General features: G+C 39.3%; 1 protein-coding gene across 1 annotated transcript in view; it reads left to right on the top strand.

Moving 5' to 3' along the window:
* Positions 1-25701, top strand: part of LOC126471399 (PH-interacting protein) — a 285806-nt gene that overhangs the window by 145426 nt on the left and 114679 nt on the right. The window contains exons 7-11 of the mRNA XM_050099524.1: positions 1069-1229; positions 17276-17452; positions 17564-17718; positions 22169-22285; positions 22501-22707. Coding sequence (XP_049955481.1) covers positions 1069-1229; positions 17276-17452; positions 17564-17718; positions 22169-22285; positions 22501-22707 — 817 coding nt within the window. The remainder of the gene's footprint in view (positions 1-1068; positions 1230-17275; positions 17453-17563; positions 17719-22168; positions 22286-22500; positions 22708-25701) is intronic.

The raw sequence follows: 25701 nt of genomic DNA, 5'->3' as shown, positions 1-25701 counted from the left end.
AAGAGCAATAATTTGTAATTGGTTAACTAAAATTTGTGTCCTTATTCACAAAACATATTTGATATTTTAGGTCAGAAATTTAAAATAGTATCTTGGACTTGGTGACACTCTGGCTCCCTACTATTCTCAAACTAAATTAAAATGTTGCAGTATTGTTGTTCATTAAAATACTCTTCATGTTATGCAGTCTTTTGTTTAATGACCTTAGAAACATGAAAAAGAGTACAATTGAAGATAATTTCCACATGCTGTATATTTGCAATAGTACTGTTACCCATATTTGATGATGCCTTTTTTATATATAGATTGACAAGACTTCATACAGCTGATACAGTACCGAAACAAAATAATGATTTACAATCAGCAGTTACTATTCTGACCTCATTGGAGATGTTACAGAGACTTATTTTGAAAATAGTGATCCAAAAAATCAACAACCTAAAATTTCGTATGCTACAGATGAGGCCAGCTTTAGGAAGGAGGTGGCAGACTTGGCTTTACAAAAACTGTTTTCAAGTTGGACTCTTATCTCTTCTTCTTAACAGAGTATGCTGTAGGTTGAACAGCCATGAGAAAAATGGGTGTGTGTGCTATAACACAACTTAGATCTCTACTCTCTGTGGGCAGCACACTATCATTCAAGCAGTCTGAGCGTTCCTCACAGAGTTGCATAAAGCTTCAGTCTACTGCCTCTCTCCTTCCTCACCAATATAGCTGCAATGTATTAAAGAGAGTAGACAGCTGTAGATCATTTCATTGCTACGTCTGGAAACAAAGGAACTTTCTCAAACCACAGAAGTACAAACAAACACAAGCCATCTATTTTAGTGTCTCTTCATGAGTTTGTGTTTGGGAATATTCTTCATCAGTTATTGATTATATTGTGCTGTTTTTATAATGACTTTTTTGTGAAACTTGAAGATGCAGTATGATCTGTTTAGACTTCCGTGAATCAGCTCAGATATTACAGTACCATGACCATTGTAACTGTGGCAACATTTGTCCTGAACAAATATAATGCATAATAGCTGTGATGCTACTGAAACAATGCTCTCTCTCATTGTACAGTTAAGGTGCTCCAGGGTCGTGAACTCTCAGGTCCTCTGAAACGCCACCAGGCTGTCTCATCCAAGTTGTATAGCAAGCTGCAGCTTTATTGCCGGACTTTAGGTCATCTTTCAGCTGTATATTGCCTTCTTTTTGATCGAACTGGAAGATATGTTATTACGGTATGTATCGAGCAGCTCAAATGTGTTAGTGATAAGTAACTTTGTAGAGAGATTTTCTGTCATAACTGTTTGTTTTGCATGTAGGTGAGAGAATAGCCAACAGGTAACAGGAATTTTGTAAATGAGGAGAAAGAGAAAATATGTCATACGTCAGTTATGCAAAGCAAAATTCAGAAACAATGATGCAATGTACAAGCGAACAATACAGAGTGAAAATTTGGTTCCCAACATATTATTTTCGTTGTATATTTTACTCAGTTAGAAATTATTAGAAGTAGATGTAGAAGTTTCAAACACTGCTTAACGAAGAAGTTAAGAGATGCAAGAAGTTGTAACCGATAAAAATTATTTTATAATAAAATGTTAGCAACACCATGTCAACATGTGACTAAATGTTGCCTTGTCCACGTTGTCAAGAAGTTGGTCATGTATTTACTGGTAATAGTGTGGGCACAATTAACACAGTTATTGGGAAAAGGGAAAACTGCCTTTGTTTTTGAAATGGTGGGAAGTAATCATTTCAGTGTTACTTACCAATGCCAGTGATGTGTGTCACCTGTGTTGGAACACCCATGTTCAAGTATTAGTGCTATCTGTGTTATCACTGACTTCAAGCATACAAATGAACACTCCTTCTAGCAGCAAGGATTGCATTAAGTTCAGAACACTGTAGGTATTGGTTTTTGCACATGTCACATTTATTGAGTTTCCAATGGCAGTCTCTAACTTCGTTCAGTAAATGACACTGATGAAGACTTATTACTCTAATTACTTTCTGGAGTATGTTAAATGAGTGATAATTCTTCAGTTGATATAGTGATTGAGTTTATTCAAAGTAGACAAATACACTGAGGTGACAAGTCATAGGATACCTCCCAGTATTATGTTGGACATTGTTTTGCTTGGTGTAGTGCAGTAAATTGATGTGGTGTGGACTTACCAAGTTGTTGGAAGTCCCCTGTGAGCCATGCTGCCTCTATAGCCATCCTTAATTGCAAAAATGTTGCTGGTGCAGGATTTTGTGCATGAACTGACCTCAGAATTGTGCCCCACAAATGTTTGATGGGATCCATTTGAATTTTGCAGAATGTTCTTCTAACCGATCGAAAACAATGGTGGCCTGGTGACATAGCCCATTGCCATCCATAAAAATTCCATCGCTGAATAGCTGCAAATGGTCTCCAAGTAGCCAAACATTTACGTCTACATCTAATATAATGATTTTCAGTCAATGACCAGTTCAGTTGGACCAGAAGACCCAGTCCATTCCATGTAAACACAGTCCACACCATTATGGAGTCACCATCAGCTTGCACAGAGCCTTGTTGACAACTTCAATTCATGGCTTTTTGGGGTCTGTACCATACTTAAACCCTACCATCAGCTCTTACCAACTGAGATTGGGACTCATCTGACCAGTCCACAGTTTTCCAGGGTCCGACTGATATGGTAACGAGCCCAGGAGACCCACTGCAGGTGATGTGCCGTTAGCAAAGGCACTCACATCAGTTTTCTGCTGCCATTCCCCATGTCTGTTGTCTGCTGCCATAGCCCATTAATGCCAAATTTTTCCACACTGTCCAATCAGATATGTTCGTTGTATGTACCACATTGATTTCTGCAATTATTTCATGCATTGTTGCTTGTCTGTTAGCCTGACAACTCTACACAAACACTGCTGCTGTTGGTCATTAAGAGAAGGCCCTCAGCTACTGTGTTGTCTGTGGTGAGAGCTAATGCCTGAAAGTTGGTATTCTTGGCACACTTTTGATGCTGTCAATCTCAGGATATTGAATTCCCTAATGATTTCCGAAATGGAATGTCCCATGCATCTAGTTGCAACTACCACTCTGCGTTCAAAGCCTCATAATTCCCATCGTGTGGCCATAATCACATTGGGAAACTTTTCATGTGAATCACCTGAGACAAATGACAGCTCCACTAATGCACTGCCCTTTTATACTTTGTGTACATGATACCAGCACCATCTCTATATGTGCATATTGCCATCCCATGACTTACGTCACCTCAGTGTATGTCACATTGTGTTTAAAAAAAGGGAGGGGGGGGGGGAGGGGAAAGTTATAATATTGCTTGTCTGTGGGAAAGTGTCCCTTATCTATGGGAGTGATCACCATTTTTTCAGTTATGCTGCCAGTTATTAAAAATCTCTTGTCTATGTGTAATACTTAAAAAGTCTGGCATAACAGAAAGCATTGTGATGGAAGAGCTGGGCATATTACATCAGACATATGTGATCTGAGGCTTTCCCGGCGAATGTGCTGTATACAAGGTTCTCGGGTATCCAGATGGATCCGATCGTCGAAGTTCCACGATATTTCGGCAAATAACCGTTTCGCCATCATCAGGTGGTGCTGATGGAATGATCTGTCTACGCTGTGTCCGCGGGGTCCCGAGTCGTACCCAGGCGCAGACAGCCGGCGGGGGCCGCGTGGTGGGAGGGGTGGGGGTAACTGCAGCCACGCCCGGCGGTAGTTCATCTCCGTCTGCAGTGGCCGAAGGATCTCATGTCCGCTCATGCTGTAGCTCCTTGATGGTGTTTAATAATGGTGTCCAGGCCTTGCTAAGTTGAAACCCGGTGTCCCTGTTGATGAGGTTATCTCTTACTCTAATTTCTATGGCCTCCTTGTAGATACTGTCCCAGTAGGCACTTGTGGCCGTCAGGATTTTAGTCTTTTCAAAATTCGCTGTGTGTCCGGTCTCAATGCAGTGTTATGCTAGGGCTGAATGGCTGGGTTGGCGTAGGCGGGTGTGACGTTCGTGTTCCTTGCATCTGTCCTCGACCGTGCGAACTGTTTGGCCGATGTAGGATTTGCCACAGCTGCACGGGATTTTGTATACGCCCGCTTTCTTAAGGCCTACGTCATCTTTTGCAGTTCCTAGTAGGTCACGAATCTTTGCTGGTGGTCGGAAGACAGTGTCAATATTGTGTTGCCTTAACAGTCTCCCTATTTTTTACAACACGTTGCCAGCAAACGGCAGAAAGGCCAGAGTTTGCTTCTCTTCTTTGGGTTGTTCTTCATCTCGGTTCTTGGTGCACTTCTGTTGTCGGAAGTCCCTTTGGATTTGGCGGTTGCAATACCCATTATTGCAGAATACGGTCTCCAGGTGTTTGAGTTCCGTTGGCAAGTTCTGTTCATCAGATATAGTGTGTGCTCTATGTACCAAGGTGCTGAGCATTCCATTAAGCTGCGTCGGATGGTGGCAGCTAGAGGCATGTAGGTACAGGTCAGTGTGTGTAGGCTTGCGGTACACACTGTGACCCAGTGAGCCAACAGACCTACGTTCCACTAGGACATCAAGAAAGGGTAGTTTTCCATCTTTCTCAGTCTCCATGGTAAACCGAATGTTACTGTGCACCGAATTCAGATGTTGTAGAAAAATCTGTAGCTGTTCCTGTCCATGTGGCCAGATGATGAACGTGTCGTCCACATAGCGAAAGAAGCATACAGGTTTCAGTTCGGCGGCTTCCAGTGCTTCCTCTTCTAAACTCTCCATGAACAGGTTGGCCACCACTGGGGAGAGCGGGCTCCCCATGGCCAATCCGTCGGTCTGCTCATAGTATTGACCATTGAAGACAAAGTACGTAGATGTTAACACGTGCCTGAACAGTTGTGTCAGTTCAGGCCCGAATTTCTCACTGATTAAGTGGAGAGAATCTTCCAGCATGACACGTGTGAATAATGAGACGACATCGAAGCTGACCATGATGTCGGATTCTTGTACTGTCATCTCCTTCAGGCGGCCAGTGAAGTCTGTCAAGTTCCGGTTATAGTGTGCACATTTCCCCACGTAAGGTCTTAGCATGCCCGCTAAGTGCTGCGCCGAAAGATACGTCGGTGCCCCTATGTTGCTGACTATGGGTCGCATCCCTTCTTTGTGTGTTTTTGGGAGACCATATATCCTCGGAGCTACCGCCGAACATTGGCGAAGTCTTTTGATGTCCTTGTCCTCGAGTGTTTTAAGGGCAACACCGGCCAGAAGCAACATCTCGGGAGCAGAAAGAGCAGCACTAAGAGCCCTCAGAGACAATAAGGAGATAGTCGTTCTTCCTGCTATCAAAGGAAATGCCACAGTCATCCTTGAGAGACGCGACTACGAACAGAAGATGCTACAATTGCTAGACGATCCAGCATATCGGAAAATCAACACAGACCCGACCAGGAAAATACAACAAAGCACCGCCACCTTGCTGAAAATTGGTGCGCTTGAGGACAAGGACATCAAAAGACTTCGCCAACGTTTGGCGGTAGCTCCGAGGATATATGGTCTCTCAAAAACGCACAAAGAAGGGATGCGACCCATAGTCAGCAACATAGGGGCACAGACGTATCTTTTGGCCCAGCACTTAGCGGGCATGCTAAGACCTTATGTGGAGAAATGTGCACACCATAACCGGAACTCAACGGACTTCATTGGCTGCCTGAAGGAGATAACAGTACAAGAATCTGACATCATGGTTAGCTTCGATTTCATCTCATTATTCACACGTGTCATGCTGTAAGATTCTCTCCACTTAATCAGTGAGAAATTCGGGCCTGAACTGACACAACATGTTCATGCACATGTTAACATCTACGTACTTTGTCTTCAATGGTCAGTACTATGAGCAGACCAACGGATTGGCCATGGGGAGCCCGCTCTCTCCAGTGGTGGCCAACCTGTTCATGGAGAGTTTAGAAGAGGAAGCACTGGAAGCCGCCGAACTGAAACCTGCATGCTTCTTTCACTACGTGGATGACACGTTCATCATCTAGCCACATGGACAGGAACAGCTACAGATTTTTCTACAACATCTGAATTCGGTGCACAGTAACATTCGTTTTACCATGGAGACTGAGAAAGATGGAAAACTACCCTTTCGTGATGTCCTAGTGGAACGTAGGTCTGTTGGCTCACTGGGTCAAAGTGTGTATTGCAAGCCTACACACACTGACCTGTACCTACATGCCTCTAGCTGCCACCATCCTGCACAGCTTAATGGGATGCTCAACACCTTGGTACATAGAGCACACTCGATCTCTGATGAACAGAACTTACCAACAGAACTCACATCTGGAGACCGTGTTCTGCAAGAATGGATATGGCAACCGCCAAATCCAAAGGGCCTTCCGACAACAGAAGTGCACCAAGAACCGAGATGAAGAACAACTCAAAGAAGAGAAGCAAACTCTGGCCTTCCTGCTGTTTGCTGGCAATGTGTCTTAAAAAATAGGGAGACTGTTAAGGCAACACAAGATTGACACTGTCTTTCGACCACCAGCAAAGATTCGTGACCTACTAGGAACTGCAAAAGATGACGTAGGCCTTAAGAAAGCGGACGTATACAAAATCCCGTGTGGCTGTGGCAAATCCTACATCGGCCAAACAGTTCGCACGGTCGAGGACCAATGCAAGGAACACGAACGTCACACCCGCCTACGCCAATCCAGCCATTCGGCCCTAGCAGAACACTGCATTGAAACCGGACACACAGCAAATTTCGAAAAGACTAAAATCCTGACGGCCACAAGTGCCTACTGGGACAGTATCTACAAGGTGGCCATAGAAATTCGAGTAAGAGATAACCTCATCAACAGAGACACCGGGTTTCAACTTAACAAGGCCTGGACACCATTATTAAACACCATCAAGGAGCTACGGCGTGAGCGGACACGAGATCCTTCCGCCAAGGTGGACGGAGATGAACTGCGCCTACCACCAGGTGTGGCTGCAGCTACCCCACCCCACCCACCACGCGGCACCCCGCCGGCCGTCCTCTCCGGGGTACGACTCGGGACCCCGTGGACATAAATACCACAGACACAGCGCAGACAGATCATTCCATCAGCACCACCTGATGATGGCAGAACGGTTATTTGCTGAAATATCGTAGAACTTCGATGATCGGATCCATCTGGACACTCGAGAACCTTGGATACACTACATCAGACATGTTTGAAGAACATAAGGATGTTGACGCAGCCGGGGACTTCAGTGGGAGACTTACGAAAAATGAGTAATATTTTATATAACATAACTACTTGCAAAATTGTGGAGGTCAACATCTGATAAGGTCTCTAAAATTGTAAATATAATTTTAATGTTATTCAAAATAATCTATACACTTTCAAGTGATGGTGAAAATGTTTGTATTGATGTAAGATATTATATTCAGTATATGTATAGAAAAAGCAACTCAAGAAATATTTTGTGTCATGTTCATAAAATGTTCAATGTACGAACCATAAATTACCGGTCTATAGTCCAGTTCAGTCTACACTTGCCCCAAAGTGTCCATATTGGTGTCGGTCATTGCTGCCCTGTGTCCATCTTGACAAAGTCACTTGTTTCCTTAAACTTTTGTACTTACTCATAAATTGATTGTTCTGGTAGGTGGAACCTTTTCAATGTTGTCCTGAATTTCCAACATACTGGACTATGGACTTGCTATTGCAGAGATCCATCACGGAAAATGCTTTCTCCATTGGTATGGCAGCCCTGTTGCTGGAAATCTCTGTAACCAAAAAAACTTCTTGAGTTACTGTATCCATACACATACTCATGTAATACTTTACCTCAATATAAACATTTTTTTACAGTCACTTGAAAGTATCTAGACAATTTTTAATAACACTTTATATGATTTACACATTTATCAGAAATACAAAATTAGCTATCTAGACATTCTCTTCTTCCGTGCTTCAGTCAGGAGAGCAGTGAGAGATAAAAGTAAATTGGGCTGGTTGGTAGCTATTATGCAAAAATATTACCTGTTTTGACTGAGACTTAATACCCTGTGCAACAAATTTAAGAACAAGAAATGGAAACAGTGGAAAATAGTTAATAGTGAATGCATTCCAGAAGCCTGTAATATGAGTTATTCTCAGTTGTTTGTAATTATATGCCGCTGATAGTCATTTTTTCTTTGTGTAAACTATCCGGTCATTTTTTCTTTGTGTAAACTATCCGTTTTTTAAATGATACACAGTTGAGCAACCATGCTAAAGTTACTCACCAGATAGCTTATTTCATAACCATCTGACAAATTAAGGCTGTTTGATGAATTAGAATGTGCATCCAGACCCTTGTCATTCCTGTTCTGCAATCTGTCGACTAAAGTAGCTAAGCATGCTAGACAGGCACACACGTTAACTAATCAACTTTCTGAATCACGAACAGTATAAAATATCTGGCTTCAGTGTATAGTTACGTTGTGTTACACTGATTGACTTTCTCAGAGCCTCGTGACACACAACCACATCTTATGATCATGAGAAAGGCCACATTGTTTCCCTTGGTGGATCATGTTGATCTGTATCTACATGAATACCCCCAAGGCAGTGAACAGTGCATGGCGAAGGTACAGCATACTAATATTGTTGAGTTTTTTCCCCTATTCCATTTATGTATTAAATGAAGGAAGATGACTGTATGCCTCTGTACACACCCTAAATTTTTGTCTTTTTCCTGTGGGCCTTAAGCAAGATATATGTTGGTGGCAGCATTATGGTCACATAATCTTCTTCAGAAACAAGTTTTCTAAATGTATCGAACAAGGTTTCATGAGAACTATGCCATATTTCTTCCTAGGATTCAAGCATTTCCATTTAATTTCTCTAAGTGTGTGTGTGTGTGTGTGTGTGTGTGTGTGTGTGTGTGTGTGTGTGTGTGTGTGTGTGTGAACTACAATTGTCTGGCATGTAGCATAGTCTCCATTTACATGACGGGTCTCATGCAAAAAATGTGTAAATTCTGAGAGTATGCTAGCAACCAATGTCGTGCTTCATTAGACTGCTTACTAGTTGCCATATTGTAACATACTTTTTAGCCGCATTTGTGAAATGGCCACAGTTATTCAAGAACATATTTGCAGGGTTGTCGATCTTTTTTAGGGCACATGAAATACTTTTTGGGCCAGGTTTATTTTGGCCATCCTGCTTAAAAGATGACTGTAGCTTGTTGAATCATCCATTTGCCATATTTAGAGTTCTTTTTTTGTAGTCATAGCAGATTTACAGTTCTCCTTTTTCAAAACTCTGAGAGTCACTTGGGGCAGATAAGACTGGAAAGCTTAGAAGCAAATTTAGTCGATAGATGGAGGAATATAAAGACAAATCAGATAGTGTGGTTGAGAAAAGGAAACTAATTGACTCTTCAGAATTACCTGTTTCATTAAAATGATGCCCCTAATTTTGAACCATGTAAATGAGTTGGAGTTATCTACTGAAAAGGTGAGCAGGCCATAGAATAAAACTGGAGTTACATAAATGTCTCTACATTTAACAACTCAGGCTTATTTATTTTCGTTTAAGTTGATGCTCTAGTCCTACATATAAAAAATCATTAAAGGTGAGAAATACCATTCTGAGATGATGCTGTTCTCAGGGTGTACAGTGCAGAAGAGAACTGAAGTACACCTCTACTTCAGTGAGGTATCAAAGTCCATCACTTTGAAGTGGCACATTCAAAAGCTGTACATGCAGTAGACTTGTGAGAAATTGAAAATGATTTGAATTTATTTGTTACCAGTCCTAGTTAATGGAATGAACATATTTAATTTTAGTTTTGTTCATCATGCTGTAATTTCAGTAATCTTTGCTAGTGGTATTGTTGGTGGTCTTGTGTAATCTGTGTTTGTTTTGTAATATTTTGTTACTCTGTTTTCTTGATTGATAATTTGAAACACACAAATTACATCAAGAACTTTATTAAAATCACCAGTCAAGAAACCAGATAGTCACAAAAAGTACATCACAAACTTATTGGTCATCATTGTCCGTGCTTGATCTGTCCAAAGACTGGTTTGATTCAGCTCTCCATGCTAGTGTATACTGTACAAGCTTCCCCATCTCTGAATAACCACTGTTACTAACATCCGCTTGAACCTGCTTACTATATTCATCCCTTGGTCTCTTCCTACAATCTTACCGCTCCCCCACCCCACCCATCCACTCACACACACACACACACACACACACACACACACACACACACACACACACACACACACACACACATTTCCTTCCATTAACAAGTTAACAATTCATCTATGCCTCGGGATGTGTCCTGCCACCACTTCTGTTTTTTAATCAAGATGTGCCACATATTTTTTTCCCTCCTTTATCTGAATCTACTCATTAGAGGTGGGCCAAACGGTTGTTCTGGAGCAACCGTTATCACAGTTCCAGTTATTCTTTGATAACCATTATTTGTAACGGTTATTAATAACTGCCAAGTTATTTTTCGATAGCGAATACCGAATACTCCGAGGGGCTGCAGTTAAATAACGACATAGTTGGAATCCATCAGTTTGGTTATCAGTATAACTGCGAGTAGTGTGAAATGGCAGGAATGTCATATGAATCGTGTCATAACCTTAGCTTATTAACTCCGGGTACATTTTAGTTGATGTTAGAACCATTATTAGTGTTTCATATAATATGTTTGTAGGTTATCGGTCGCTATTAGAAATATTATCTTCGCAGCTGCAACAGAAAGTACGCGGAACTTCGTCACAGCACTGTTTAAGTAAAATGTTAACAATGTGCGTTTTTAAGTATGAAGTAATATGTAAACTGAATATTGTAGGTTAAATTTGAAGCTTAATTTCTTGTGCTGCTCACATAATAGAATAAAGTGTACAGCCTTGTAATACAACAAAAAATATACATAATGTGACAGATTCATTTACTCCTGTGCTATAAAAGATAGTCCTATTGGGGAAAGTGTGAGTACGCTAATCCAAGTTTTATGTGAGATTTGGAAACTGCACAATTTCTCCAGCTACAGCATGTTTATAACATATGAAGACGTGCAGATCGAAAAGATTGACAGTGTTACATTTCTGGGACTACAACTCGATAATAAATTCAGTTGGGAAGGGCATACCACATTTTTTCACTCTATTATTTCATAAGGGAGCATATTCCGTGGTAACTCATCAAACGTAGCAAAAGTTTTTCGCATGTAAAAGGGTGTAATAAAAATCGTTTGTGGTATAAATTCAAGAACATGTAGGAACCTGTTCAAGGAACTTTGTATTCTAACCACTGCTTCCTAGTATATTTATTCCTCAATGAAATTTGTTACAAGTATTTCCAACCAATAGCTCAATACATAATATCAGTACTAGAAATGGGAACAGCAATCTACATAAAGACCTAAAATCACTTACCTTGGTCCAAAAGGGGTCCAATATTCAGGAACATGCATTTTCAATAAACTGCCAGCAAGTCAGCAACCATTAAAAACTTGGTTTCAGATAAAGCACAGTTTACAGTGTGTTTGAAAGACTTTTTGATACAGAAGTGTCTGATTCCACCCGTCATCAATATGCCGGAAATGGCTATTTTAAGTTTGTCTATGACATCACTACATACACATGGCAACAAACATGAAGATACATATAAATAATACAATAACATCTCCCACCAAAAATACAATCAAACCAACAGGACAACTGCGGGAAGTTGGGGGTTTTAGGGTGAGGACAAGCTAGTAAAAAAAACACACCATGATCCCAAAACACAAAATGAAGAACAAAAAGAAAAAAAATACAGCATTCTGCTACACCAACAAAAAAAAAAAAAAAAAAAAAATATCTGCAGGAATCGGACACTTCCCTTGAACAATATAGGTCAACCATAGGTGACCATACCAAAACACCAGTACCCACAACTAAAAGTACGAAAATTGGAATCGGACATTTCCCTTGACCTACATAGGTCAACCTCAGATGACGATACCAAAACATCGACACGTACAACTATGAAAATGGGAATTGGTCATTTCCGGTGACCTATATAGGTCCACTACAGCTACTGATCCCAAAAAACCTACAACTGCGAAAAATAAAACCACAATCCCAAAAGTCCACAAATCAATCATCCCTACATAAATTAAATCAAATTCAATACTCCATAAATACACAAAACATCACAGCTAGAAAAAGAAATTAATTACCACCAGCAAATTCCGGCACTGCATACTAGATCGGCCAGCCCCCCCCCCCCCCCCCACACACAAAAAAAAAAACCAACTCATAAACACTGTGCCGTAATGATATTCACACACCACTATACCTTTACGTCGAAGCAGACGGGTGGAATCGGACGCTTCCATTGACTCCTCGTTCTACTCTGTTGATGAATATCGTAACAGAGACTGATAGACCAGCTTAGGTAAAAATTCTGCTATATTTCAGTTTTGACAGCACTTGGTTGCAACGGTCAAGATTGGGTATTCTGTGTATGATAAATTTATTAAAAGCGTGTAACTGTGTTTTATTCTGACAGTGTATCAATTCGGTAAATGTTAGCAGTTACTGTAATATATTCACATATTTTGACAATCTCCTGACAAATGATGAGGATAATAATTATTATATTCAACTGTATTATGTTATACTTTCTGACATGTTATTTGTCATTCGCGATGGCTCCGAAGTACGTAAATATTTGTTCGCTCTGGTAACTATCGTCTCTGAAATATCACCGGGGTCTAAGACTGGAGTCACTGTCCGGAACACAGACACACAGTTATCCCGTTACCAACTTCCAGGTTACCTGTAATGGTAGCCCGATAACTGCCAGAGAGCAAGAACTGTGAGCCAATAACGATAACTGCCAGAGGAAAATACCGATCTCTGACAGTTGTTCCCATAATCGCTCGAATTCCGTATGGTACCTCTCTTTATACTACCCGACCAAGCTAAATTGACATATGAGGCGGTGGCTCAAGGGAACAACCGTACTTGTTAACGCCTGTACTGCAGCTCCTATCAGCCACTGCTCGGACATTAACTTCACTTAATTGTTTGTGCTAAAAGTAACGAAGGCGCACAATATAGTACACAGTTCTTATCAACAGATGGTGCACAGTCTCACAGTTATTCCCATGGCCTATAGAACGCCGTCCAAATGGTCTACCCTCCCCTTCGTTCCTAGCCACGTCTCCGATGAGTTGACAGGAAAGCGTAGTACGATCTTCAGTCAACAGATGGCTCGAGGCACTATTGACATTAGACAGTTATTGAAATAACTGCCTGTATCAGAGGAACAGTTATCGCAGTAAGCGTTACTTCTCAGTAACCGGTTATTTCTATCAGTTTTTGCCACCTCTACTACTCATCTAATGAACATTCTTCTGCTGTACAATTGTAGATAACCTTTCACCCTCCTGTATTTTGTCCCTGCTACCTTCATATTTCAAGGTATAAAATCTATTAAAATATGTGGAAAATCTTACAGAATCCTATCCTGAATGAGGGAGCTACTGTTTTGTACAATTCGGAAAAGATTTATCTGAGTTTCATCATTGCAGAATGCAGCTTTGGATATGAAAAGAAAACCACATTGTAGATGTAATGTTGTGTGTGTTTTGCAGCTGACTAGGTTTAAGTGTTTTGGCTGCACTTAACTGTGAATCCACTATTATCAGACAAATGACTTCAGTCTGCTTGGTGCAGTGTTAAACACGTAGCTGTGAAGCAAATATGATAGGTGGTTGTTAATCGAACTGCTCAACTGTCTTAGACTCCATGAATGCATTTCAAGCCATTTCGCTTGTGTGCCCAATAGATAATAAAAGTCTGAAATGTCTCGGATTTCTCTCTTTGTTTATAGCAAATTGGGTGAGAGGTGCCATTGTATTGGGTTGTAGTGCACTTGTAAATTGTACATAATTAGGTGACAGATACATCATGTAGGAATGTCTGGTGGTAAAACACTCGAAAACAATGTGAGAATTTTCTGCATGCTAGCACTTCAGTACTGAAGAAAATTATGTAGTAAAGACAGCATGAATGGCTGGAAAAGACTGACTTCTGTGAAGAGTCGTTCATCTGCAAAGTTTCTCATCAATTCTTTTGTACATTAATTTACGAAAGTTCATAATTTTTTTAGTCACGTGTTGTTTTTTGCAAAAATAATTGGGCTTATATTTTGACAGAGAAGTGTCATCCTCAGGTGCCTATATGCTATTATTGTATTAGTCTCTGTGGTACAGGCTTCTTAAAAGTGTGATTTTTTTCCTGCATAGCATTCCAGTTAGGTTGTGAGGTGAAGTGTTGTCATCTGTGTTGTGACCCATTTCTGTCTCACTACACAAACATAAAATTAGAATTGATTGTATGGAAATTGCATAAATGATCATTTTGTGTGATGCAATTTGAAAAATGAAAGTAAGTTGTTGAGGAACAATGTGTATTCTGCCAGAAATTTAATGTTTGCCTTATCAATGACAAATCTGAGTGGCACTGAAAACCTATAGAAAATGTAATTGGAAATGAATAAAATTTTATTTTGAACCAATGTTTGGTCTTGTCTGGTGAAGGTAAAAGCTATAATGCTATTACTCGAGAGTGCAAAAGTCCTGAAGACAAGAGACTTACCAATGGTGTACTTAGGTACATGAGAAAACTGACGGTTTTCTGACATTCAAGTTGATTCAATGGCTTGCTCATTGATGTCTATTGTTACCTGACCACCACCATTTCCTGTATAATATATTGAGCATTTCTCTGTACTGTGGGTAATTTATAATGAACAAAATTTTGATATAAGTTCATTTTTAAATAACCCACTGTAAAGAGTCCACAGCTAGTGGTCTAGAGGTTAGCTTTGCTGCCTCTGGATCACAGGGTCCCAGGTTTCATTCCTGGCTGGATCAGGGATTTTCTCTGCCTGGGGACTAGGTGTTTATGTTGTCGTCATGATTTGGGAAAATGGCGAGACTGGACTGTGAAAAGATCGGGAATTTGTGCAGCAACTAATAACCACATCGTTGAGTGCCTCACAAACCAATCATAATCATCATCATCTCTCTCTCTCTCTCTCTCTCTCTCTCTCTCTCTCTCTCCCCCCCTGGTGGACTGATGACCTTCGCTGTTTAGTCCCCCTTAAACATCCCAACAACCACTACCACCACCTCCCCCCCCCCCCCCCATGTGAAGATACAGGTGTAAGAGTAGTACTGATTCATTGAGCAAAAAATAATGAATATAATTCCCATATATGATGCTTTACGCTGTAATAAACCACACAAAGCTTATTAAATAATCCTGATAATGCTAGTAATGAAAGTAGTCCAACCATCGCTGTAAACAATTGTGAACATGATCAATGACAAGGACACTTTCCTAAGTCATGTGGTAGATTAGCGTTTTGTTTGTTGTAATATACATCAAAAGAATTATTAAGCATTTGTTGACTAAATAAATAATTATTCTACACATGCGCGCGCTTCCAACAAATACATCCTATGTTGCCATTATCACTGTCTCTGTTGCTCTGGAAATACTCTAATACTTCACACAAGATGCATGCAACTGTTTTCTTCCTTTTCACCTACTTTGATATGTAGGCACTGGGATACGAAATGGAGTCGTCACATAGGCTCATTTGTATGTAAAGTTGGTGGCAGACTACAGTTCATGAGTAGAACACTGCTAGAATGTAGGCAGTCTATAGAGGAGATCATTTATATTTGATGCATCCTAGAATATTGCTCAAGTATTTGAGACACTTACCAAACAGGACTAACAGGGGATACTAAACATATGCAAAGAAAGGTAGGACAAATGGGCACAGGTTTGTTTTATTTCTGAGAGAATGTCACAAAAATTCTGAATAACTTGAACTTGCAGACACTTAAAAGTAGACACCAACTATCCATTGGAAGCCTACTTAAGAAGTTTAAAGACCTAATCTTAAGAATCTAGAAATATTCTGTAGTCTCGTATGTATTACTCCTGTAGGATGTGCAATGACAGGGTTAGACATATTTGCGTGTGTAGAGGTGTTTATGCAATCATTTTTCTTGTGTTCCATATGTAAACGGGACAGAATGAAACCTTTATATATGGTACATTGGGAAATAACCTCCGCCTCACTCTTCACAGTGGTTTGTGGAGTGTGGATGTAAATGTTAATAAGCTTGTAGTCATATTGGGCAGGGGTCAGGTCCCTGGACTGACCATTACAGTTTATCCTCTTTCTGTTCAGCATCACATTATTAACCATTAATCCCAGAGTTTGAAATTTGTTTGAAACCCGTTAAATGGAGTGAACAAATTGGTGCCTTTAGGGTTTTCCATTTTTATTTTTATTTTTTTTTTATTTTTTTAATTTTATGTATGTATACATTTTTCAGTCACTCTTGGTTCTTATGCTGTCGTTTTTGGGTCACTAGATAGCAATCTTTTCTGATGAGCTTGCATGACTTTATTTAGGCTCATAAAATATGTGAATATTGTGTAGGATTAGCTCACTTTCCTTTCACTGCACTGTCCGCATATTACTGTAAAGACGGTTTCCTTGTCGAGAGTCTGCCTTTATAAAACGTAACAGTATGCTAATGTAATTAAAGTGACAAAATAAATTCTCCCTCTTTTTATTCTTTTCTCCTCCTTTCCACTTACATGACATTAATAACAAAATGAGGTGAACCAGTGGATGAGACAGTAAATTCATATTTATAGAGAGTGGCACTCAAATCCCTTTTTGGTAATCCATAATTTGAGTTGTTGTGGTTTAACTAAATTGCTTAAAGTGCATATTAGGATCGTTCATTTAACAAAGCCATATCTGATTTCATTTTTCACATTTCTCTAGCTGAACTTGTACTTCATATCTAATGCCCTCAGTGCCAAAGCAAGCATAAATTCTAGCCCTTGCTTGGTAGTAATTAAATAATAGGCATGATGCATTGGGATTTGGAACTGCTACCAGATGTTATAAAGATGTCTGCCAACATTCAACTTTGCTTTTCCTTTCCAACCAGAGAACATTATGACTGATCTCCATATTATGGCATCCAAGATATACAGTTTTTCTGAAAGATAGAATGGGCTAATAACAGTAGTTTTAACTTTCTCAACTGGCCAATCAAGTCTGCATTTGTATAGCTATCCCAAATTATCTGGTTTAATTGTAGTCCCAGTTTGCATGCTATGCCGCACTGCTTAGTTACCAGTTATGTCTTGCTTATTTACACATTATTTTTGTGCACTGAGCTATTCAACACATTTAATCTCATTTCTACAGGGTGCTGATGACCTTTTGGTGAAAATATGGAGTGCCGTAGATGGACGTTTGTTGGCAACATTGAGAGGGGCATCATCAGAAATAACAGACATAGCTGTAAATGTAGAAAACACACTTTTGGCAGCTGGGAGCTTGGATAAGATACTGAGAATATGGAGTCTTCAAACATCTGCCCCCGTAAGCACTCAAGTGGCTTTATGATTGCTGATTGCATTTATAATTTTAATTTTTAACAACTTTATGGATATTTCCATAACTGTTTTTTTAACTAATTCTTTTGGCCTGCAGGTGGCAGTATTGACGGGGCATACAGGAATGATTACATCGGTCCATTTCAGTCCTATGATAAAGTACGATATGCGTTATGTAGTTACAACAAGTACTGATGGATCAGTTGCATTTTGGATTTATCACCGCCTTAGCAGGAGAAAATATAATTTTATGTATGTTATATTAGTTGTAATAAAATATTTGGAGTTATTCGTTTAGTTCTTGTTAGTTATGTAAAATACATACCACAATGAAAATAGTTTCATTTAAAGATACTAATATGTGTGAAATGTGAATGTTATAAGATGATTTTGTATTTAAAAACTAAATTTCCTTTAACAAGAGATATATCTACACTCATGCTCATAAATTAGGGATAATTGCAGAATGTGATGCCACACAACGTGGCACTACTCAAAACTGGTGCTAATAACATAGGCACATAGGGAACACACACGACACAGATTTGTAAGTCCACAGTATTGGTGATAAGTTGAGAAAACCGTCCCAAAACACATGTGGTACAAAACGCCACTGTTTCCCGCACATGTAACCCAACATCAATATATGATCACCATGCACACGTACATGGGCCGCACAACGGGTTGACGTACTTTGGATCAGGTGGTTGAGCAGCTGCTGGGGTATAGCCTCCCTTTCTTGCACCAGTGCCTGTCGGAGCTCCTGAAGTGTCCTATGGGTTTGAAGACGTGCAGCGATACGTCAACTGAGAGCGTTCCAGATGTGCTCAATGGGGTTTAGGTCTGGAGAACAGGCAGGCCACTCCATTCACCTGATATCTTCTGTTTCAAGGTACTCCTCCATGATGGCAGCTCGATGGGACCATCATTATCATCCATCAGGAGGAAGGTGGGATCCACTGCACCCCTGAAAAGGCGGACATAGTGGTTCAAAATGACGTCCCGATACACCTGACCTGTTACAGTTCCTCTATCAAAGACATGCAGGGGTGTACGTGCACCAATCATAATCCCACCCCACACCATCAAACCACGACCTCCACACTGGTCCCTTTCAAGGACATTAAGGGGTTGGTATTTGGTTCCTGGTTCACACCAGATGAAAACCTGGCAAGAATCACTGTTCAAACTATACCTGGACTCGTCCGTGAACATGACCTGGGACCACTGTTCCAATGACCATATACTGTGTTCTTGACACCAAGCTTTACGGGCTCTCCTGTGATCAGGCGTCAGTGGAATGCGCCTTGCAGGTCTCCGGGTGAATAAACTGTGTCTGTTCAGTAGTCTGTAGACTGTGTACCTGGAGACAACTGTTCCAGTGGCTGCGGTAAGGTCCCAAGCAAGGCTACCTGCTGTACTCCTTGGCCATCTGCGGGCACTGATGGTGAGATATCAGTCTTCTTGTGGTGTTGTACACTGTGGACGTCCTGTACTGTAGTGCCTGGACACATTTCCCATCTGCTGGAATCGTTGCCATAATTGTGACATCACACTTTTGGGCACACAGAGGACCCGTGCTATGACCTGCTGTGTTTGACCAGCCTCCAGTCACCCTAGTCTTCTACCCCTCATAACGTCATCAATATGTGTTCTTTGAGCCATTTTCAACACACAGTCACCATTAGCATGTCTGAAAACGTCTGCACACTTACTCACTGCACCGTACTCTGACGTGCACCAACACACCTCTGCGTATGTGGATTGCTGCCAGCGCCACCGTGTGACGACCACAGGGCAGATGCATCACATGGTCATACTCCGAGGTGATTTAAACGCGCAAACTGCCCACCAGAGCGTTGTTTCACCATGTATCAGCATTATCCTTAATTTATGAGCATGAGTGTAGCTTCATCCTAATTTGTTAGGACCCAGTAAATTTTCAATACTGTGCTGAAGTGTTCATGAGCTTATGTCAAAGTAAATAATCATCATCGTAAGATAGAGGGGGGGAGAGAGAATAGAAAACATTAAAGTACAATGATACAATCTAATCATGATATCAGTTAACATGTCCAGTTGCACCATTATGACAAGCAGTAACCAATAAGTAAGGGTCACTGAAATTTTAAAATGGTATATGGTACACACAATGTAATGGAAGTGTGGGATGTAGTTTGGTTCCTCGGATATCTTTCTGAACTGCAGTCAGGAGCAAATAAACCTGTCTGCTAGATGATGAAAGCAAAAACTCTTGAGAATGATGATATAACAACAGAAAAGATAAAATCAGAGGGAGACATATGGTGACTCTGAAACCATGTAAAATGTTGCATGATAACAGTGGATAATGATGGTGATTGATATTTGAAACAACTACCTGTCTTGTTTCCACTTTCATGAGAGGGGACTGTTAAGTTGTAATTAGATATAATTCAGTTAGTATTTGACAGTGGTGTACAGAATTTTACCAATAATCACACAACAAAGAATTTCAGGGCAAAGAATACTTCAACCCTTTCGCTGCTATGGGGCATGTATATAAATCCTGCTATGCCATTCCCCAGGCATTGTGGATGTGTATTTGAGCACCGCTTGGGTTTTCCTACAGCGCTATGGACATCTGAATGCACTCTGAGTCGCTGTCCTCTCACTGCTGTGGCCAAGTTACTTCCATATCTTGGTGAATAAAAAAGTTTAGAGTATTTGTCATACATCTTATGTGCCTCATTGCATGTTATCATTTGCAAAAATTCTCGTTTCAGTATCTTGAATCATTTGAGAGGTATGACGATTGTTATGGCCACATGATTCACGATATGCAAGTACAATTTTGTATCTACATTTTAATCACTGCATTGTATGAGCTAAAATCAACCATTCACAAAGTTTACACAATGTGTTTTTACCTCTGCAAAATCTTGACAATTTCGCACAGTGTTTTACTTAATTTCATGCAGCACAGTAATTATGGCATATAACAGAAAGAAATTCACTACTTTATCAAGCAAATATGTCAGACTGTAAGATGTGCAAAAATCAAATTTTTCACCTAATAGTTTTCTTAAACATGGATGATAAGTTCTTCATAGCAGCTTACAACTCCGCATGGACGGAACTGGGTGCATTGTGCCCGATCATCCGTCAGATATAAAACCCAATAACTTGAGAAAAAAAAAGAAGATATCATTTTGTTCTCAATTTTAAATAAAATTTTGGTATCTTATCTACATTTAATTCACTGCAATGTATGACCTAAAATCAACCATATGCAAAGTTTATGCCATTTGTTTTTACCTTTGCAAATTCATTAATTTCATGCAGTGTTTTACGTAATTCTATGCAGCACAGTAAGTATGACAGATAACGAAAAGAAATCTAGTTCTTTATCGAGTGAAGATACCACACTGTAAGCCGTACAAAAATCTTTTCACTTAATAGTTTTCAAAAAATTGGAAAATAAATATTTCATAGTGCCTGGAACACTGTCTCTCAGCACAGGCTCCAGCATTTGGCTGGCAGTACAGCCATAACAAAAGCTATCTCAGCACGGAATGCAAAGAACACATCTGTAGCAGCGAAAGGGTTAACTTGGCAAAAGAAGAGCCTTTCATATAAGTAGGTAAAACATATAATATGACCTACTAATTATTGACGACAATGAAATAAGGTACATTCCTACTCACCGTATAGAAGAGATGTTGAGCAGGGAGACAGGAACATTTATAGAACATTTAAAAGTGGATTAAATTATCGGACAAAGCTCTTCCTCAGAAGTAGGAAACACACACACACACACACACACACACACACACACACACACACACTGCTGATACCTGATCCAGTTGTTGAGGTTGTTATAAGAAGACTTGATATGAGCTACCCTTTGTATGAGATTCATTTCCTTACCACAATACTTAGTAGTGCATTTTATACATTTGGTCCCTGTGTCATGATCATAATAACAATACTAGCCACACTACCCAGTGACACACAGTGCTAACAATGGTGTTAGTGCAGTGAGTTGCCACTCATTGTAACCTTCATTATCTTCTTTCATCTATGCAGAGAGCAGCTAGTGAAAATGACAGGATTCTACATACTACCTATGGTATAAAAAATATTAAATTGATAAGCTATTCTGCAATACATATCTCCATGGACTCTGTAATAACGGAGTCCTAAAACAATCATATGCTAGTGGAAATTTTTAGTTTCTCATATTCCATTGAATGTTCTCTGGGGATACAGTCTTTGGAAGTAGCAGACTTGGTGCCCTGCAAAAAGCTAGTTCAACATTGGTGCTCACACCCTGCCACAGTGCATGTAGGTTAACCTATATAAGCCATGCCACACTGACATTGAAGGCACTACATGTGTCATTGGGTAATGTCGTTAGTCTTATTATTACAATTGTGGTACATCTGTGAAATGTGTATAGCAAGCTACGAAGTAGTGCAACTTCGGATGCCTAAACCAGTCTTGGTTGACATAGCCTGATGGTGACTGGCAGAGATACAGTTATATCTCATGCACAGAAGTAAACCGTGACTGATTGAAATCTTGAAATTGCATCAGGTATTTAGTATGCTAGGTAAAGTTCAGGATCAAAACTTAATCTTTTCCAACAAGAATAGAAACATTATGAAAATTCATTTCATCAGAACATGATTTTGAATGTACTAATTTCATTTTTGTCCAGCCCAAAGCCAATTGTTTACAATGAACGAATGAGACCAGGACAGGCACAAATGATCTGTGCTGCATTTAGTCCAGGAGGTTTGTTCCTGGCTGCAGGAAGTGCAGACCACCACGTCAGGTTTGTATGTCAGTTATTTTTAGTTGCCCCCTACATTATCATTGTACAAGGATTTGCTTTGTTGATTCATTGTATTCTATTTAAAATATTTTTGTTGTGAAGTTTGGATATTAAAGACAGTAATTTGTCAAATTTAACATTTTCTGTACAATATTTTTTTGTTTTTAGAATAAACATTGTATATTCAGTTAATGCATTTCTAATTCCATATTCAGAATTTATTTAATGACTGCGGGTGCAGAAGATGGACCAACAAGAATATTGGAAGTAGAAGGGCACTCAGATCGTGTAGATAGTATACAATGGGCTAACACAGGTCTACGATTCATAACTGGAAGTAAGGATGGAACTGCACAGGTATGGCAGTTCAAATGTCAAGAGTGGCGCCCTCTGCAGCTTACCATGAGCACAAAGCTGCCTGGGTAGGTATACTTTTGTTGTGTAAGTGAAGAGGTAGGCTTATCAATGCTAATACTTCAGAAACATCATGATGATAGCCAGCACACTCAGTCTACCACTAAATTTAGAAACAATGACATGTAAGAGCATGCATGTGTAGTACTGCCTAGTAAATTGATAATGACTGTAGAAAATTCATGTGATGAAATGCTAATTTGTTGGGAAGAATCCGATAATTCACATTAAAGATGTGCTTTGTGTGCTTCATCACTGATAATGAGACCTGTGCTGTCTCTTACAGTGGGACAGTGTTTATTTGCCACCAGTAAAATTGCAACATTTGCTCCCCCTGTTTTTATTTATTTATTTATTTATTTATTTATTGCACCTTTCAAATAGACTTTGCATCAACCTGTTGTAGCCAGCAATCTCTTTGCTGCCAATTTACTCCACCTTCTACATATTCCTTCGAGATTTAGGCCAGGGTTGTGAAACTGACCATCTTCTGAATAAGATGTCAACACTGTTTGAGAAATAGATCAGAAGTCTATGGAGAGGGACATTTTCCTCAGAAATGGTTGTTGTTTATAGTTACAGGCTATTTTAGTATTGTTTTTGTCTACAAATAAAATAAATAAAAGGCAGAGAACAATCAATAAGCTCATAATTGAAAATCTGATACAAACTGGCTACCTTTTTTCCAGCTTTGATGAGTAATATTAAATGCTGACCTATAAGTGGTTCTGAGATTTCAAAGGAGAAATACTGGCTTTCAGTTTTTCTTTCTTTTTTCTTCTTTCATGGACAAACATCTTCCTATTTGTGCACAAAACGAGTTAATGTTGAAAAGAAAAATAAACATATAGAAATTTCAGAATTCAGTTAAATTTTTAGTTACATAAAGATAATGTTTCCAAAAGTCAGCACACTGTTTCTTTACCTGGCACCATAGCTGATGTCATTGATGTATGCTTGTACAGTAACATTAGACCCAGAAATAGCTATTTGTAATGTTGATAATGGAAGTAAGATACATCACCAGTATTTGTATGGCACGATGAAGAGAGGTGGTGAGTATAAAGTTTCTGTTCATCAGACCTTGTACTAACATTCTGATGTAAATTGCAAACCTCTCAAAAATGAGGCCATGTAACACTGTGCACAGTGACCAGAGTAGCAGATAGTAGCAATAAGTTCAGCAGTCCCATGGTACTTTTCAAAAGTGTTTCATACCTCCTTTCTTTTCATTCAATACATACTGACACACTCACTGCGCTGTGCAAGCATTCATCATAGCCATCCACATGATGCAGCTACATACTTGATTCTTCATAATAGGTTGAAATGAGGCAGTGGCAAATCCTATTCATTAGCAAACTTGCCCAGAACTGCAAAACAGGCTACCGACATTCTCCCAAAACTTACTAGTGGACTATAGAACTGAATTGAACATTTTGACTAATTCTGTATTTTATGCAGTTATGTATACATGCAAGCAACTTGTTCTGATACCTAAGTTTATAATATGAAAAATTTCGTAATATGTGTAAGGCATATATGGTCGGAAGTGCCCCTCAGAAGTTTACTGAAAGTCTTTTCATTTGATGCCATTTGAGTCACCTCTGACTCAGTGACACTCTGTTCATCACAGAAAAGGTAACATGGTAATGAACCTTATCTCCATATTTAGAAAAATCGATCAGGTGAAAAAGATCTTAAATTTACAACAAAATGTTGTGTAGATCACCAGTTTCAATGGTCATCCACAAATGTGTACATCTTAATTACTTGTGTATCCAGTTTCATTATTAATTAACATCATATTTGTACTATATTGATCCTTTTTTTGCTACAGAAACAGTATATACAGTTTTGTAGCTCATTAGATTCTTACTGCTCTATTAAAAAGTGCAATTTAGAGAGAAAATGAACAAATAAAGTTTGGAAACTAAAAAAATTTGTGTAGAGCAACATATAGAAGCATGTGCATGTGAATTCGAACTAAGTAATGGTACTTTTATAAATGTAACCATGTATAGGTCCCCATTGGGAAATTTTCAGCTATATTTGAAAAACTTGCATTATTTGTTGTGTTATCTGTCAGACAGAGAAAAGCAAATTGTTGTTTGTGGGGATTTCAATGTGGATTTTCTGAAAGAGTCCGATAGAAAGTTTGACCTTGAAGTATTTCATGGTTCTTTCAATTTGACGTCAGTTATTGATTTTCCTACTCAGGTGGTACAGGAAAGCAGCACACTGATAGATATTGGTTTTATAGACAAAGATAAATTTAATCAAATAAAAACTTCCCCTGTTAAGAGTGGTATGTATGATCATGATACACAGCTAGTTACATTATATGACACAGTTCCAAACAGTAATGCAAAACAGTCCTCCAAAATAGTGTGTTCAATTAATGATTTAACAATTGAAAATTTTAGGGAAGGCTTGCAAAAGCTGGACGGGGATGGGGTGTACAGGGAACCTAATGCTAATTTAAAATTTAACCTATTTCATGATACCTTTGTGGGTATATTTGAAAACCATTTCCCTAAGAAAAAGTGAAATATAATTGTAAAGCCATGGCTTACTAAAGAGATAAAAATATCTTGTAAACAGAAAAGGGAAATGTATGCTACAACTAGAAGGAGTAATGACCCAGAAACAGTGAAACATTATAAAAACTACTGCACTGTACTAAGAAAAGTCCTGAAGTATGTGCATTATGTATGTGATTAGCATTTCCAATAATAAAATTAAAACAATTTGGAATATTGTTAAAAGGGAAACAGGGCAGCCGAGAGCACAGGACGACTGTATTTCTATCATCCTCAATGAAAAGTTTAAGAAATCAGAAGTAGAAAACATTTTTAAGAATCATTTTTTAAATGTTGTAGAGAAAATGGGATTGAGCTATTCAATAGAAAATTCAAGGCAGTATATGGAAGAGGCAATAGGTATGCAGTTTGATAAAATTGAAATTCAACCCACCTCTCATACTGAAATTAGGAAAATAA

This window comes from Schistocerca serialis, chromosome 3 (genome assembly GCF_023864345.2).
Source record: "Schistocerca serialis cubense isolate TAMUIC-IGC-003099 chromosome 3, iqSchSeri2.2, whole genome shotgun sequence".
Classification (NCBI taxonomy): Eukaryota; Metazoa; Arthropoda; class Insecta; order Orthoptera; family Acrididae; genus Schistocerca; species Schistocerca serialis.
The sequence above is the reverse complement of the archived record's forward strand: the minus strand, read 5'-3'. Positions and strand labels throughout refer to the sequence as shown.